At 43.5% G+C, this 17,874-nt stretch overlaps 1 protein-coding gene across 5 annotated transcripts in view; it reads right to left on the reverse strand.

Moving 5' to 3' along the window:
- Positions 1-5,772, reverse strand: part of NF1 (neurofibromin 1) — a 251,530-nt gene extending 245,758 nt beyond the window's left edge. For 3 of the 5 annotated variants that reach the window (XM_059996363.1, XM_059996364.1, XM_059996365.1), the window contains exon 1: positions 5,542-5,772. In XM_059996363.1, the coding sequence (XP_059852346.1) occupies positions 5,542-5,601 (60 nt within the window). In that variant the 5' untranslated portion in view covers positions 5,602-5,772. The remainder of the gene's footprint in view (positions 1-5,541) is intronic. The other 2 variants (XM_059996361.1, XM_059996368.1) reach the window with 2 other exon arrangements.
- Between the last annotated feature and the right edge of the window lie 12,102 nt (positions 5,773-17,874).

Here is a 17,874-nt window from a genome sequence, read left to right on the forward strand (position 1 = left end):
AACAAGAAAACAGATCGATTATAGTCATCCTAGGGACCCTCTCAGTACCCTAAGTATTCGTCAGTGAATGCTAAAGTAAGGTATATATTGGCCAAGGTACATACAGGGGCATATCCAGAGACTAGTCAATCTCCTTTATTTAGTGAAAACATAATAACCAGTCAGCAGTGAAGAAAATGTATCAGTTTTACATCTGAATAATTTTAGTCTTTTCAAAGTGTTTCACATTCATTATCCTATCAGACCACTGCAAAAAATTTCCTTATGTAGAGACTTGCCACTAAAAGTAAATGACAAATTCAAGATCACAAAGGTAGTTAATTGGATCTGAAACTTGATTTTAAAATGTTAGCTCTGTTGGAGGAAATATAAATATATACAAGTTCCTCCTTAAAGCTCTCTTTTCTTAAAAACCTATTCCTAGTTAAAATATCACTTAACTTAATAAGACCGAGGCTACCATAAACACTAAATTAAAATTCAGTTATTTACATTTAAAACAAAGCCAAAATTACCACTCTTTTTAGCCAGTCTACCTTTGAACCAGGAATCATATGAAAAACACTCCATCCATGACTCACTGTGTGCTTCTAATTGTGCTGGGCCCTGGGGTGACTATTAGGGGAATTCTAACCATGGCTTCTTGCTTTTAAGAAAGTTTATACTCTATCTGATAAAAAGATAAAAGAAAACAATGCTAAACTATGTTCAACCTACCCTCCCAAAGGGAGACATGTTAAAGGGGGGTTCTGTAGAACCCCAGGTGACAAGCACACCAAGAAGTGAGGCTGCAGTGCGTTTAGTCTAAAAAGACTTCGTGGGAAAAATGAAGCTTGAGCTGCCCATTTAAGTGTGGACAGGAATTAAAAAAAAGATAAAGGCAGAATTAAAGCATTTAGGCAGGGGCTGGTGTAAACAAAGGCTGAGAAGCAGGAATAAGCTTGACATACACAGAAGAGACTAAGCCAGCTTGCCTGGAACACAGGTGCACACTGAGGCATAATGAGAAAACGTTAGGTAAATTAAGTGGGGTCAGCTCCCGATAGACTGTTGTGGCATAGGTAGATGCTGTTAAAGTATTAAAATCATCGAATATTTAAACTGGAAAGAAATCGTACAGATTTTCTAGTCAATTCCAACAGATGAGGAAATCTAGGATCCACAGAGATCTAATGGCTAGCATAAAGACTGAGGCTGTAAATAGCAGAACAAAACTCAGACCCTCATTTAGGAACCGCAGTTCAACAATGGGCAGCATGGTATGATAGAGAAAGCACAAGGATTGATGAGAACATCAACATATAAGGATCTGCAAGCGTACATACAAGACAGTATTGTGTCTTGGGAATTCGAGGAGACTGATTTCCAGGGGTAATGGAACACCACAGAGGCATTACAGTTGATCAGAAAACCACTGTTTTGCCAGAAGAAATCACTTTCTGGAAAGAAGCAATCCAGAAGGAAAGAAGAGGCAAAAGCTAGTTTTCAGAGAGTTCTGAAGGATATAGGTGGATAAACAGTAGAGGCAGCAGGTATCTGGCAACAAAGGAAGAAGAAGACTGATCTGTACACAGAAAGCTACAGGACCAAGTAAATGTTTAAAAGAAAAAAAATCTAAGTTTGAAGGTGAAAAGGAAGGCGCTCACATAAAGAAAGACTGAATTAGATGCTAGATAAGGTGGGGGGAGTGAGGGAACACAGAGAACTAATTGAGGACCAGTTGGAAATTGTTTTTAAAAGATGAGTTCCAGAATAAAGAGTAAGCAATTTTTCTCACTCACCATAACACAGCCCTTGTCAAAAGAATATTCATTTTCAACTACTTATAAGGCCTTACAAACGCAGAACAAGCTTTAAGAACAAAGCTAAGGAGATTTTTTTTTTAAATCCAAAATGACTTCAAAGTTTTACAAATGTATCTGGCTAACTAACATGTAGCTTGTAACTTCAAAGACAGTTGCCAATCATTTTATAACGTGAATTTTCTACCACATATTCGAAGGACATTCCGATTAGCGTTCAATTTACAACAACAAATATGCTACTATTAAAAATAAAAAATCAGGGTTTACTCTCTAACATGTTCTTTAAAATGTTATTTTTTGGCTTTTTATATACCATTTTTACTTGACCAGATATGGAAAATGTAAGTGCGTAAGTGAACTTAAGCAAATCATTTGGTGATATCGTCTCTCAATTTCTTAAAACAAAAACCTTCATGTGACCAGTTTTCCTATACTCCTTTCCAGGAACAAAGTCCTACAGAGACTGGTGGGGCATATGGAGCTAGGTGAGGCATGTAAGAAGGTTCTCCCTCTCATTGTAAGCAACCTGGATAATGAGCCACAAATTAAGGCTGCACACCTAAAATTTGCCAATTTCAACTTAGAAACTTACCACTCAGCACCATAAAGGCAGGTTAAGAAGCAGCAGAAGATATAACTTATCCATTCAGCTTTCTAGCTGCCCACCTTCACAACTCCCATCCCTAATCAAGAAAGTACTTACTTTTTGTTTGTTTGTTTGTGCATGCGGGATCTTCCCTGACCAGGGATCAAACCCGCATGTCCTGCAGTGGAAGTACGGGAGTCTTAACCACTGGACTGCCAGGGAAGTCCAGTACTTACTTTTCAAATTGTTAAGAATTGTTCAACTTAGGCCATAAATATTAGGTTTAGTTGCAATACCAGCAGGTTACAGGAATTTTATTTTACCCACTGGGAAACAAGGACTTGAGCTCAAAATGTCAAGACGGAACACTACCACTTGCTTAAACTGGGTCTACTGCACCAAGCTGCTGAGCAATACCCATCAGAGTACAACACATAATCAACAGCGGCTAGTAATGCATTTCTACTTTAATCACCACAAATATTAGAAGTCCAACCAAAACATCAATTCAATCATAAATAGAGCTGCCATCTTTAGGCCTGCACATGATCTCTGCCTCAACACATGCCTTAGCTATAATAAAAGGACACAGCCCACCTACCCCTGGACCGAGTGAAACAAACTACAGTCAATATATCCAAAATTTAAAACTTTTAGACATAGTTGAAATGCTTAAGACTCTCATACAAATATCTCTCACTACATGCAGGTTGTTTTCCCCCCTAAATAAAAAGATAAATTCTTCTCTCCTAACCATACTTTTGGATTATTAAAACAAATCCTATGGGATACTTATCAGAAAAAATATTCCTGATTGTCCAGCATTCAATGCTTTTCATACTGAGGCTCTTATTATTAGGTCTGCTATGTGACCTTGGAAAGTCATTTAACCACTCTGAGCCTTAGTTTTCTTGCTTTCCAATCTCAAGGTAAACTCTAATTTGAATTAAACGTTTATTACTTCTATAATAAGTTAATGTATATAAATGCCTTATGTTAAACACCGAAACTCTTATACTTTTACATCTCAAAGTCAGTGGGCTTTAACCTTGTAAGAGAAAAATGTGAGGAATAATTTGTCCTATGGATCTTTCTCTTAATTACAACCTAAGGAATATATTTTTTTAATGCTTCTGTTTAAAATTCTTACATCCTTACTTTTTAACAGATGGTGGTGAGTTTGATTCCACAATATTCATAACAAAGCAAACAACAAAGCCTAAGGTCTTTTAACTCCGGGGACAAAAAGAAGGAAAAATTTACTTGCATTACTGGGCATATAATCAAAATCATTCCTCTTGTAAAATATAGAAAACTATGTTTGTCATATGTGGCAGATAAGCCTAAAGATCAACAGGTAAGAAGTGAAGAAATAAAGTTTAAAAACTGGAAAATATTTTTAACTAAGAAAAACCTGGAAACTACAGTCGTGGTGTGAATCTATCAAATTCCCGCACCCAGATTAAACTGTCCACACAGATCAGCTCTGGGGTTCTGTGGGTCTTTTAAATCCTTTTTTAAAATTACACAGAGAAAGTCTTTTCTTTCAAGTTTTAAATCTAAGGCTCTATCAATAATACAATCCAATACATGCAGTAACATTTCACTTCCTCAAACAGATGAGTAGCACAGTCGTTTACATACTTTTTGGTCTGGAAGCATAAGGATGTGTGAAAGAACTTGAAGTCTCTGACAGCTAAATAATTCTATTTTATCTAAGTAGTTTCTTCTCAAATTTCTTCTCAATTCCTCTGCCTATTCCCAAATATCTTTCAGATAGGTCAGAAACACTATGAGTCCCATAAGAAAATGTTTATGGATCAAATAAAAGTGGAGCCCTCCCCCCATTCAGCTCCCATAATCAGTTTTATGATTATATCCAGTAAACAAAATAGATTGACTCAATCTCAAACAGTTCCCCCATCACAGGAAGCCCATGGTAGAACTGCAGCTGCAAAAAGCATCCCTTTAAACGATCCCCAACTACCTAAGCAACACAAAGTTAAACTAAATCCTACTAACAAAAGGCTCCGGGTGCATTCATTCAGATCAGCCCCAGGATTTAGAGTTGAAGCTCAGGGAATAAAAAGGCACCTCTCCAAGCTATGAAACTTTTTTTTTCCATCTCAAATATTCTCAATGAAAGTTCTCTTGTCAGCTAAGAGGTGAGAGTTTAAAAAAACAACAAAACACTAGCAGAATTAACGGCTTCAGGACCACTTCCCAGCTGTCTTTGCTCTCTGTTGTCAGTGGCTCAGATGCAGTTTCCCACTTTCCTTTCACTCTTCTCCCCTTAATCCCCAAGATTCCCACTATAGAAAGCAACATTCACATTCTCAGATCTCTGGCAGAAAATAAAGGGGGAAACTGCAACTACCAAGGAAGGGGAAAAAAAAAAAAGAAAAATATTTCAGAAGCAGGAGGGAACCAGAACCATGGTTTCCACTGCAAACGGCAATGTAAAAGCCAGTCTTGTCTTATCAGGGTATGGGGGGACGCCCGTGTGGGGCATCAAAAAGACGTGCAGAGTGTGTGCACTCGGAGCTCTCGGGGCGGGCTGAGACGACGGAGCAGAAAGTAACAAAACCTGTGCTTTCCCTGCTTTCTTCCACTCTTCCCCCTCCAAGAGAGGAAGCTGAAGAAACTGGGGGAGGGGCGGGATGTTATCGTTCTCCCATTGGGGGTACAGAAGACGGGCCTTGGGGGTTCCTTCAGTTACTCACCCCCAGTTAGGAGATCCACTGAGGGAAGAGGAAACCCCTAAATGTTACCCACCTCCGTTCACAAAAAAATAGTAAGGGGGGGATGATTAAATCCACATGGAGAGCCCCTGGAAGCGTCCCCAGGTCACTCATCCCTATTAGCAAGCGGAAGGGCTAGGATAAAGGGGATGGAGGGTCGGAGGGGTGGTCAGGGAAAAGGCCCCACCCCCGACTTAGGAGGGAAGGGGAGCTCGAGCCACCAGCTGTCCCTTCCTTGCCGCACCTCCCCCCTAGGCCACCCCCAATTATCCCCCCAGTCTTTCCTCTAGAGCCCGAGGCGGCCGCGGGGGAGGCGGCCGCGGGGGAGGCGGCCGCTCCTTCCTCCCCTCACCCACTCCGTCCCCACCCCCGCTCCGTCCCCACCTCCCGCCGGCCAAGGGCCCGTTACCTGCTCGTCGAAGCGGCTGACCACGGCCTGGACCCATTCCACCGGCCTGTGCGCGGCCATGTCCTCCCCGCGGCCGGGGGGCGGCGGAGGGACCGGGCGGCCGGCGCCCAGGGCCGGGAAGAGGGCGGGGAGCGGGGGCTGAGGTGAGGGGAGAGGCGAAGAGAGGGTCTGAGGAGTGCAGGCGCCGAACGTTCCCACGGGGGTGGGGATGGGTGGCCGGCGCCCGGCCGGGAGGGGGAGAGGGGAAGGGGGCGTTGGCGAGGAGGCTGGGGGGAGGGGGACGGGGGAGGGGGACTCGGGGAGGGGAGGGGGCCTCTTGGTCGCTCTCCCCACTAGCGCCGTCTCCCCACAGCCATCACAGTCCGAGACGCCGCCATGACACCCCACCGGAAGTGGGATCCTTTCCACGGCCCGGGGAGAGGGAGAGCGAGCGAGCTCGAGATTGAGAGCGCGGCTGGGAAAGGGGAGGGGGAAGCGAGAGGAAAGGGGGCCTGCGGCGCATGCGCCCGCTCCGGCCGGTTTCATTAATGAAAAAGCGAGTCCTCCTGGAGGTGACGTCACCTAACTCCTCCGGGCCCCGAGGCGCGCGTCCCTCTACGCCGCCGGGCTCACCTCGACTCGGACTCTGGTGGTAGCCGGAGAGAGTCTGAGCTGACCCGGGAGCATCCGCTCCCATCCCACCAACACCTCAGACTCCCCGTCCCCCGCCAGCCTCCGAGTTTGGATTGCTCCCCGGGTTGGAAGTTAGGGCGCCCTGAGGCTAGCATTTCTCCCTGCACACAGATCTCTGCCGCTGATTTCTGGGGAGCTATGCTCTGCCTTAAGCTCTCTCAAAAAATAAAGCACACAACCTCAGGTTTCCAGGTTCTTCGTAGCTACTATAGCCTGCTGAGTAACAGGAAAAAGTAAGGCCAAGGGAGATTCGGTGATTTTTTTCTTTTTAAACGTTCTCTTAAATCCCAATGCTAGACCCAATGGCAAAGTACTCAGATTCCGGAATCCCAGTCGACTTCCTCTGCTGAACTGATAGGCACCCGAGTTAATAAAACTTTTGCTTAGTTGATAATAGAAAGATTCAAGTTTCACCATCCTCAAAAAGCCTTTAAGGGCTTGGCATACATTATTAATTCAACACATTCATCCTCTCATTTAACTCTTTCAACGAGGCTTTCCAATAGGCATCATTACCCTCATGTAATGAGGCTGGGTCACAAGAGGTTCTGTGACTTGGCTGAAGTCATAGAGTTGGTTGGTAGGTGTCAGAGTCAGGATGCAAACCCAGGTGGTTTGACCCCAAAGACAATAGAGACAGATTGTGGCTCTTCTGAAACAAAGGCGTTTTCTGTGCCCCCAATACCAGAGTTGAAATGATTTCGTGTGGAATTGGGTCATGATGGTTTTCCAGGTTTACATCCAAAACAATGGATGATCTATCTATATCTAACGTGAACTTTGGAATGTGTTCTTTTTAATTTCATCTTCCTCAATACACTTTACTTAGGCTAATGTTAAAGTGAGTTTACACATTCTGAGCACATACTAATTAAGAGCCAGTGAGGCCACACAGCAGGTTACTAACTGGGTGACAAGGTAGAGCAAAACCAGAATTTTAATTTTACCACAGAAAACCCACAAAGCCAATAGAACTTATACAGAGAGATATATCTGTGAGAGAAGTTTCCAGTCTCTGCAGGCTGGTGATTGTCCAAAATACATATTAAGTTAATTAATATTTCATTCCAGTAGAACAAGAGGACAGAGTCTGGATGGTTCTTTTGTCCATTCTTTAAGGATGCAACATGAATACTGACTAATTTCTTTTAGATGATGTCAGAAATGATGCTGACAGTATTGAAGAAAAGGATGAATCTTAAACCAATGTCCATCTATGCTTTCCCCAGTTAGGACCCCCCAAAAGGCTCTCATTCATATGCCCACGAAGGATCCCAGGGCCTCTACTTCGGGGCCGAACTTCCAGACCCACAATCTATCTTTCCTTTTCTCATACTTCCTCTGAAAGTCCCTAATTACTTCCCTGTTGGCATGGCTTTTTCCCTGTCCATTCCTCTCATTTTTGCTAGACTGGATGTAACTGCCCAAACTCTTGGCTCCCTTGCCTCCAGTGACATTTCATTGCCAAGGTCCCTCTGTGCTTCCCTTTCCTCTCCTTCTCTGGTTCCCCTAATTCCCCATTCCTCTCTAACTCTATGGTAAGACACCCAAACTTCAGGCCTTTGCCCTCTGCTCATCTTGCTTTACGCAGGCTCCAGCCAGCATGTCATTAATTTATCCTAATCAGCACTTGTTGTCTCAGGGCCTCCCCTGAGTGCCAAGCCACTCATTACAATTGGAGGTCTAGACGTCACTCCAAACCTCCTCTCCAATCAAATTCATTCAATTCCACTAAACCAATATTAAGTGCCCAAACACCTATTATATATATCATGCACAGTATAGCAGGAATCCTAAACAAAAATGCCAAAGAAGTTCAGAAATTCACACATAGAGACGGGTGAACTATGGAGCACATCCCCTCACATAAAGGAGCAGCTGTCACTCAACTCCAGTCAATTCCTGCCCTGCAGGAATGTTGACACAGTGTTGCTAGATCTTCCATCACTCAAGACAAGCAGGAGCTCTGAACTTACATATAAAACTCTTCCAATTTTTACACAGTGGCAGCCAATTCACAGTTTTTTAAACACTGTGCAGCCAAACAAAATACGTCTGCTATCTGAACTTAGCCCATGGAGCACCAGTTTGACTAGCTCTGGTCTAGCAGGAAGACATGGCCTTCAGAGTAAAACAGAATTTTGTGTCCTAACATCCCCCATTCTGCACCGTCCCGCACAAGAGGGTTTAGGGGAACTACTAGTGTTTGATATAGTTTGAAATGCATCTCTTTCCTTCATCTTCTGTTTCTTGGTCAGGCAACAATCTGCCAATCTTTTTCTTCAAGCTCTTCAAGAGGAGCATCCCCTCTATTCTCTTCTCTCTCCCACCTCCAGCATGCCAAGGAGCAAGCAACTTCTTAGGACCGAGGCGCCCATTTCCCCAGCCCTGGAAGTGTTGGTGGCCAACAGCGCTCAACAGAATCCCTTTCCGGGAATTGCCCTCATTCAAACAACTGCCTGGAGCAGGTCACACCGTTGCCCAGGGGAGCCACACAAATGACCAGGAGATGCAGCCTCAGGGTGAGACCACCCTGGAGGGCCCTTCCCACTCCAGAGTCCCCTTAAGGGATCAGCTCCCAAGGGGTCAGCTGAGGTCTCAGCTGTGACTGCATTTAGTCCAGCTTCTCTTTCTACTGAATCCTTCCCCTATATGGGGGAAATAGCAATTTAAGAACTACGGGATTGGTTAGCTATCGATGGAGGAAATCTAAGCTTCAGGAAAAGACAATGCAAAGTTGAGGGTGATTAATCACCAACTAAAGGCTTAGGATGAAAGCTAGAGTGCCTCCTTAGCAGCATATAAATGAGGTGGGGGAGGGGGAGGAGGCAGAAAAAGCGGGGGATCAGGCCCAGGACTGAATTAGCAGCTTAGGAGAACTCCCAAAAGGTTGACTTCTCAGCTCTGGGAAGTGTGCAATGCCAAGATCAGGGCTGTAGCCAGGAAGCAGAGGGGTCCTGACACTTCGGATGGGGTATCTGGGTAAAGGCACTGAGACACCTTAAAATCCCACATCACCCTGAGCGCTGGGTTTGTAGAAGTGCCCTGCCCCCTGCTTGAAAATGAAGTCTCTACCCTGCAAGGCTCTCAGGATCTACCTGTACATTTCCTACCAGACCAATAACTAAAGCCAAGTCACAAAATAACCCCACTGAGGAATTGCTGGACCTGCCAAAGGAGGAGAGGTACTATGCAACCGGAAAGAGCTAAAGGACCTAGCTAACGTATATACACTTGCAGAAGCTGGGAGTATATGTGTGGGATCAAGTCCCCAGGGTGCTGAATTGGGGAGGAAAGAGGACAGCATAACACCAGACAAAGCAGAATTTACTGACATGAGCATATTCCCGTTCTACAGTATTTACATCCTGGCAAGGAATCCAGGAGATAGTGCTAACAGGTTGCTGGGATGGTTCTAGGAAGCTTGGAGAAAGCAGTGGTCCACCTTAGGTGAAACAGAAAGGCTGGAGCTGTCATGGAAGACGACAGAAGAAGGGAGCAAAAGACGCAGGGAAGTGGGCAGGCTAGAGGGATATACTGCGTACATCCCACCAACTGACTACGTTCTGCCACTTAGCACAAGCCAACAAGGAATGCACTAGGGGAAGGGACATCAGCCTCACTACTACACCCCTCTCTGCAGGCCTGGGCTGATGACGGAAGATACTGTTACAGAGCTAGGCTTCCTGATAACAACAGGCCTGACAGGATCCCGAAGAAATGGAGACCAAGTGGCAGCGCTTAACCAACAGAATTAAGTGGCATTGTTAAGAGTGGCAACCAAGGGGACATGACCCACAGAGAGCTATGGAGATAGTTAATAGAACACTGTGTACCTAAAGGAAACTGAGATGGGCAGCCAACCAGGGTTCATCGTGTACACTTTTTTTTTTGAAGTATAGTTGATTTACAATATTGTGTTAGTTTCCGGTATACAGCAAAAGTGATACAGTTACATATATTTTTTTCAAATTACTTTCCGTTATAGGTTATTACAAGATATTGAATATTGTTCCCTGTGTTATTCAGTAATGCCTGTTGTTTATTTTATACATAGTGGTGTGTATCTGTTAATCCCATACTCCTAATTTATCCTTCTCCCAGCCCTTTCCCCTTTGGTAACCATAAGTTTGTTTTCTTTTTTCTTTTGTGCGTGTATGTTTGCGTTGGGTCTTCATTGCTGTGCGTGGGCTTTCTCTAGTTGAGGCGAGCGGGGGCTACTGTTCGTTGCAGTGCGCGGGCTTCTCACTGAGGTGGCTTCTCTTGTTGCAGAGCACAGGCTCTACGTGTGCAGCCTTAGTAGTTGTGGCACGCAGGCTTAGTTGCTCCACGGCATGTGGGATCTTCCCGGACCAGGGATCGAACCCGTGTCCCCTGCACTGGCAGGCAGATTCTTAACCACTGCGCCACCAGGGAAGTCCCTAAATTTGTTTTCTATGTCTGTGAGTCTGTTTCTGTTTTGTAAATAGATTCATTTGTATTATTTTTTAGATTCCACGTATAAGTGATTATAATATTTGTCTTTGTCTGACTTACTTCACTTAGTATGATATTCTCTAGGTCCATCCATGTTGCTGCAAATGGCAATATTTCATTCTTTTTTATGGCTTAGTAGTATTCCGTGTGTGTGTGTGTGTGTGTGTGTGTGTGTGTGTGTTTCTTTATATATACCACATCTTCTTTATCCATTCATCTGTCAATGGACATTTAGGTTGCTTCCATATCTTGGCTATTGTAAATAATGCTGCTATGAACACTCAAATTAGAGTTTTCATCTTTTCCAGGTATATGCCCAGGAGTGGGATTGCTGGATCACATGGTAGCTCTATTTTTAGCTTTTTAAGGCACCTACATACTGTTTTGCATAGTGGCTGCCCCAATTTTGTGTACACCTTTTAAAACTCAAGGATGAATGAGGAGGAGGCTGAGGGAAGCTGCTGCAATAAAAAGTCACAATCCTCTGCCTGGTTTCTGGACCTCAGCCAATGTGCAGACCCAGAACCTAATGACTAAAGAAGACTGGATTTCCGGTAAGTGCATATAGTAATGAGTCCTCTGGTCCTCCCTGAATGTATAATTAGAATAGACATACTTGGTAGTTAGCAGAAGCCCCACATTTGTTCCTTGGCCTGTGGGATGAGTAGTTATAGTGGGGAAAGCCAAGTGGAAGCTTCTGAAACTGCCCCGCACCAATCTATCCAAGATTCTCAATCAAAAAAAAAAAAAAAAAAACCAAACCCTGCATCCCCTGGGGGAATGCAGAGATTAGAGTGCACTTAGAGAGTAGCCACAATGGTAGAGATGGAGACTATGCATGGGTCCGACAGCACGGGCTCTTGCTCACCAAGGCTGATTGCACTACTGTTGCCTCCAAGTGCCCAACCTGCCAGCAACAGAGAGCAAAACTGAGTCCCCACTATGACACCATCCCTCAAAGGAAACCAACCAGCCAGTTGATGGCAAATTGACTTCCTGCATCCTAGAAGGAACAGTAATTTATCTTGACTAGAATAGATACACATTCTGGGTATGGGTTTGCTTTTCCTGCCCTCAGGTTGGTTGGTTGGTTTCTTTGTTTTTAGCCAGCACCACCGTCTAAGGGTCTGCAGAATAGTTGATCCACTTACACAGGATCCTACATAACATAGCAGTGGACCAAAGAAACCTTGCTACAATAAAAGAGGTGTGTAAAGCGGTGGATACATGACCATATATCTATCGGTCCTATAACATACCCCACTGGCCAGAAACTGCCAGTCCAACAGAGTAATGGAATGGCCATTTGAAGGCACAACTGAGGTCCAGATTAGAGACGATACACTGAGAGGATGGGGCACCATCCTCCAGGACAAATAATGCACCCTAATCAAAGACCATTATGTACTGCTATGTCCCCAATAGGTAGGATTCGTGGATCTGAGAGCTGAGAGGTAGAAGGAGTGGTCCTGCTTCACATCAACCCTAGTGATCCATTTGGGGAGTTTGTGTTTCCCATCTCCACAACTCTGGGCTCTGAAGGACTAGAGATCCTTGTTCCCAAAGGGAGAACACTTCCACCAGGGGACCCAGCAATAGTCCCATTAAACTTCAAGTTATGCCTGCCTCCCAGTCACTTTGGGCTGTTTGTACTAAGACACTAGCAGGCAAGGAAAGAAGTCACATCTTCAGGGATAATGGACCCTGATCATGAGGAAGAGGTAGAGCTGCTATTACACAACAGGGGGCAGAGTAGAATATGTCTGGCAATCTACAGGGGCATCTCTTGGTATTCCCTTGTTCAGTTATGATGGTAAATAGACAACTACGGCAGCCACATCTGAAAAGGATGTGGTGACTAGGGGCTCAGACCCTCTCAGGGATGTGTGTTTGGGTCATCCTACCATGAAAGCCACTGAGAGTAGCATAGATGCTACCTTAGGGCCAGGGGGCTCCAGAAAGGGAAGGGAAGGGAGATGATCAGTGTGGTCTTAAGACCAGTGACAGCGGTGAGGGCTATAATTCATCCTACTAACTATACTCTTGTACATTTCCCCCAGAAAAGAGACCAACCAGAATCTGTAGGAACTATTCCCAGAACTTATATGAAGAAAGTGGATTTGAATAGTGCAAGGGTTTGACAGTAGTGGACGCCATGGTATCCGCTTCAGGACTGAAGCCCTCATTCCCCACCCCTACCCCTGCTGCTGGGAGGGTTAGTAGCTGATGGCTGTCTGAGGCCCTATAGAGAAATTACCGTCAGTTGAAGAGAACTACCTTGCCCAAGGTCAAAACCCCTCCCTATGAGAACCCACTTCCAGTTTAGGGGACCCCCACTTCTAAAGGCCTGGCCCTTGAGATCTTTGCCTCCAGGTGGGATTACACTGATGGACCTTCTCAACTCCAAAGCTCCTCATGGGATTGGCCAAACCCTTTGTTGCAACTATGTCTTAGCTTCACTTCTTCTGGCCAATCCTGCTTTCTTGCTCCCCGACAGGTATTAATCCTGAAGGCACTTCCCAGTGAACTTCCTGTCTACAAATGTCCATCTCAAAGTCAGTTTCTACCTGAGACATCAGAGTTCAAATGACAGCACTACCTCTTACTCTCTTACTAACTACGTGACCTTGGCAAGTTAATTCATCACTCTAAGCGTCACTTTCCACATCTATACATGGGATGATAATAAAAGTACCTGCTTTGTAGGCTGTAATGAGAGTTAAATAATACTTATAAAGGGCTTGGCACAGTGCCTGTCATCCAGTAGGTATTTCCCAGTTGAGGAGAGGAGCCCCCAAAAAGCTGGAATAAAAAAGATCCAGTTTGACTCCTGAAAGAAAGAAGAGAATAGTAGTGGAAAGAGAGGGGGAGATGAGAGGGGAGTTTATATGTGTACCTGTGTGTTAGCAGAGGTTCAGGGAGCATTTCGGTGGAGAGAAATACAGCACACACCGCCAGCTGCCTAACCATCATTCTTTCCTTTCTCCCCCATTTTTGTTCTTAGGGGACAATGTGCCCACTTTAAAAAAACAAACAAAAATCCTTACCTTTCCAGACTCTCTTTCTGCTATGGATAGCCAATTGACCCAATACTCCCAATGAGATATAAGCAGAACTCCAAGGGGTGGAGTTTCTAAAAAACTATTATTTTCCTGAATTTAAAGAAAAAAGAAAAATAAGAAGACAGACTCAGCTGGCATGCATGAAGCTTTTGTCATTTGCTTTTCATTCCTCTCCTTCTTCCTGCTGAGAACACAGATTCAAAGCCTTGAGGTGAAGCAACCATTTTGCAAAAGATGAAAACTAAAGGGAGCTGTGGTCCCGGACACTTCCTCAAGCAGTGATACCAGCCCTGAACTGCCTACCCCTGGAATTCTGGTTACACACGGAAAATAAAACCTCCATTTAGTTACACAGGTGCATACAGGTGTCATTACATGCAGCTGAATGCAACCCCAACTGACACCAGTGGGTATTAAGAAATGGAAAGAGGGGCTTCCCTGGTGGTGCAGTGGTTAACAAGCCACCTGCCAATGCAGGGGACACGGGTTCGAGCCCTGGTCCGGGAAGATCCCACATGCTGCGGAGCAACTAAGTCCGTGCGCCACGACTACTGAGCCCCCGCACCTAGGGCCCATGCTCCGCAACAAGAGAAGCCACCGCAATGAGAAGCCCGCGCGCTGCAACGAAGAGCAGCCCCGGCTCGCAGCAACTAGAGAAAGCCCATGTGCAGCAACAAAGACCCAACGCAGCCAAATATAAATTAATTAATTAATTTACAAAAAAAAAAAAAAGAAAGAAATGGAAAGAGAGAGGGCTTAGCAGCTGCTGATTGGAGACCAGGGGACTTGACCGAGAGTGACTTTCTCAAGTGTTACTTTGAGTTGTAAATTGAAGAAAGTACATAGGAATTACCTTTCACTTTTGGTTTCTGGATTCTTTTTCTGAATACAATACCACTCCAAAACTGGGCCATGTGAAGCCTAGGACTTTTTTGAGTTATTTATTGATCAATAAATATGACATCAGGAGTAGCAGTTGTATCATTAGAACTATTTAAACACTGTAATAGGAACAGCAGGGGCTGGGGAAGAGCCCACAAAGGGAAATGAGAGATAGAAATTGACTCTATTATGCCTTCACTCGTTTTATCTGGGCCTGAAATAATTTTTCTTCTGTTTACCCTTTAAAACCCACCTGAGCCAGACAGAGAAAGACAAATACTGTATGGTATCACTTACATGTGGAATCTAAAAGAAAACGTCAAACTCATACTCTCATCAGAGAGTAAACTGATGGTTGCCAGGGGCTGGGGAGTGGGGGAAGAGGGGAGATGGTGGTCAAAGGGCACAAACTTTCAGTTATAAGATGAATATGTTCTGAGGATCTAATGTACAGCATGGTGACTGTCATTAATAATACTGTATTGTGTATTTGAAATTACTAAGAGAGTAGATCTTAAGCATTCTCACCAAAAACAAAAACAAAAAAGACAAAAAATGGTGAGCTGATGGATGAGTTAATTAACTTGATTGTGGTAATCATTTCACAATGTATAAGTATTGCAAATTATCACATTATATACTTTAAATAGATTGCAATTTTATTCGTCAATTATACCTCAATAAAGTTGGAGGGGGAGGGGGAAGCCTATCTTATGCCCCCATGGCTGAACGTTCCCTGGCCACCCCAGTCCTTACTCCCTTGACCTTTAAAGCACTTGTAGTCATCTTGTCTTCATCTCAGGTTGTACTAGACTTCTAGCTCCTAGCAATGCCAAACCACAGGAGAACCATAATAAATTTGTTTTGAATGATGAATCAAAGGGGAGCAGATGGAAACAATTAATTACTGGCTAACTGTTATCAACTGTCTAGGTAACAAAAGCTACTACGAATACTCATCCTATATGAGTGTTCTGGTCTAGTCATTAAAAGGTGAGTTATAGACAACCAAGAAAGAAATGTTTTTTCTTCAGTCTTTGGTGCTATACTTAGTCTCCCAAACTTTCATTTCAGAGAATTCTGCTTCTATCATTCATTTCTTCATTCATTCATGAGTGTCTATGGCAGCTAAGTGTTAATAGGACTTGTAATAGATGACTCAACCCTTGCCCTGAGGAAGTGTAGTTGTGAAAGATGACAGCTCTCTAAACAATTATCCTAACTTTCTAGTATCATGTAATAATAGAAGCTTCCTTTCAAGAAGTGATTACAAGATGTCAGGTACTATGCACTTATATATAATACTAGGCACTTATATACAATACTAGGCGCTTATATACAGTATCATTTTAAAAGTTTATACAAGCATAGGAGGTGCTATTCCTAGCCCCATTTTACAGGTAAGAAACAGAAGGTCAAAAAGATTTAGTAACATGTTCAGGGCACCCAGCTAGTGTGTGATGAGGCTGGTAGTTAAATCCAGCTCTGACTGCCATTCAGGGCCACTCTCTTAACCATCATACAGCATTGTCCGCAGAAGGCTTCTTGGAATCCTCATCTCTTCATACGTTCCATGACTAGAGGAGTTTGAGAAACGCTATGCACTATGGCCATTTAAGGTCAATTCACAGGGTCATTTTGCTTTATAATGTAATAGTTTAGGCCCATGGTACTCAAACTTTTTTGAAGGCGTATTTCTATCACTAAAAAAAATTTAAGCACTCATGCCCAGTAGAGGTTTATTTATTTACTTAAACATTCTACACATATTCTAAACTATTCTGTTTTATTTAGTAATATATTACTTTTTGTTCTCACTCAAATGTCTAATAGTAGCAATATTATTAATGATATTTAATATACTGTTATAATATATTATAAATCATAAAATATTATGAATGTTGTTTATCATAATATTTTTACCAAGAGCATCGTGATGGGACTTTTTTCGTCATCTTGATTTATTGATCTTTTCAAAGTTCTGGCTCTAAAGGTCAGTTTATTTTGTTACTTCTTTAATGGCTACCCTCACTTACAAGTTTCCTCTAATGATATTAGTTTTTCAGTCCCAGTCACTAACTCTGCAAGGGTGCTGCTACTCTTGTAATGCAGTTAGTGTATTTCCATTTTCCCTGAGGTCAGTCAGTTGTTTTTCTAAACTAACAAATGGATTCAAAATCCTCTGAAACATGAACTTCTTACTTTAAATTAGAAATTTTGACTTCCAAATTTAAAAGTGTGCAGTTATGAGCACTTTTGTGAGCGCACACGGATGTTTTTTAGGAACAAACCACATAACTACAAAATATTTAAAGATCTGTTTTCCAAATGCCCTCTCCATAGCATGTTTCTTTAGGAAAGGAGTTAGTCTCTCTTGCCATCATTGTCAGATAACACCTTTATCTTGTGTGAGTGCATGCGTGTGTTGGGGTGTGTGTGTGTGTGTGTGTGTCTGTTTTTTAATACTTAGAGTGCTACTGACAGCCTCTGGCCTTCACAGGAAAGCTCCTTATAGTTCCAATGTACAAAAGATTGTTGTTACCCAAGTACAAAGACGTACTTATGTCCCTAGCCTTGGATCTCAGAAAAGAGTACATTCTTTATCATCTGTGGAAGTCTAAGATAAGGGTTTATCTTCGCCTCTACCTATGTAATTCCAAATGCAGGAATAATTTCGTACTCGTCAGGTTCTCGGTTGCACACATCAGAAGCAACCTGCAGTTTACCTGAACAGAAAGAGAAAGTACTGGAAAGATATTGGTGGGTCATAGAATGGGTGCGGAGGCTGAGTGACAGGCCCCAGGAAACAGGCAGGAACCAATGGAAGTGAGTCAGCAGGAAACCCAGCCAAAGACGTGACACAGGAATATTACTCACGGCCACAGGCACTGCTGTGAGTGCTCTCTAAGGGCTCCTGTGTCTTTGCATCACCATCCCTCCGTAGCCATCTTTCCCTGCTGGAGCATCCTGTTGGCTGAGCCAGGAAGCAGGACAGGGACTATCTGACCTCTCTGAGCTTCCGCTGCAGGCAGGGACCCTCCCTTCAAGACCTTCCAAAAATGGAATTCCAACTAAAAGGGAATGAGATTTAGGTGCTGCATAGGCAAAAAAAAAAAAAAAAAAAAAAAATCACAATTTGGAAATATCTGAAAAAAGGACTAATTTTTATCTTTTTCCAGTTTTAATTGAGAGACCTGGTAAGGTTTTAAGGACGTATTTGAGACCCAGACTATTCAATTTG

Source organism: Delphinus delphis, chromosome 19, assembly GCF_949987515.2.
Source record: "Delphinus delphis chromosome 19, mDelDel1.2, whole genome shotgun sequence".
NCBI classification, from domain to species: Eukaryota; Metazoa; Chordata; class Mammalia; order Artiodactyla; family Delphinidae; genus Delphinus; species Delphinus delphis.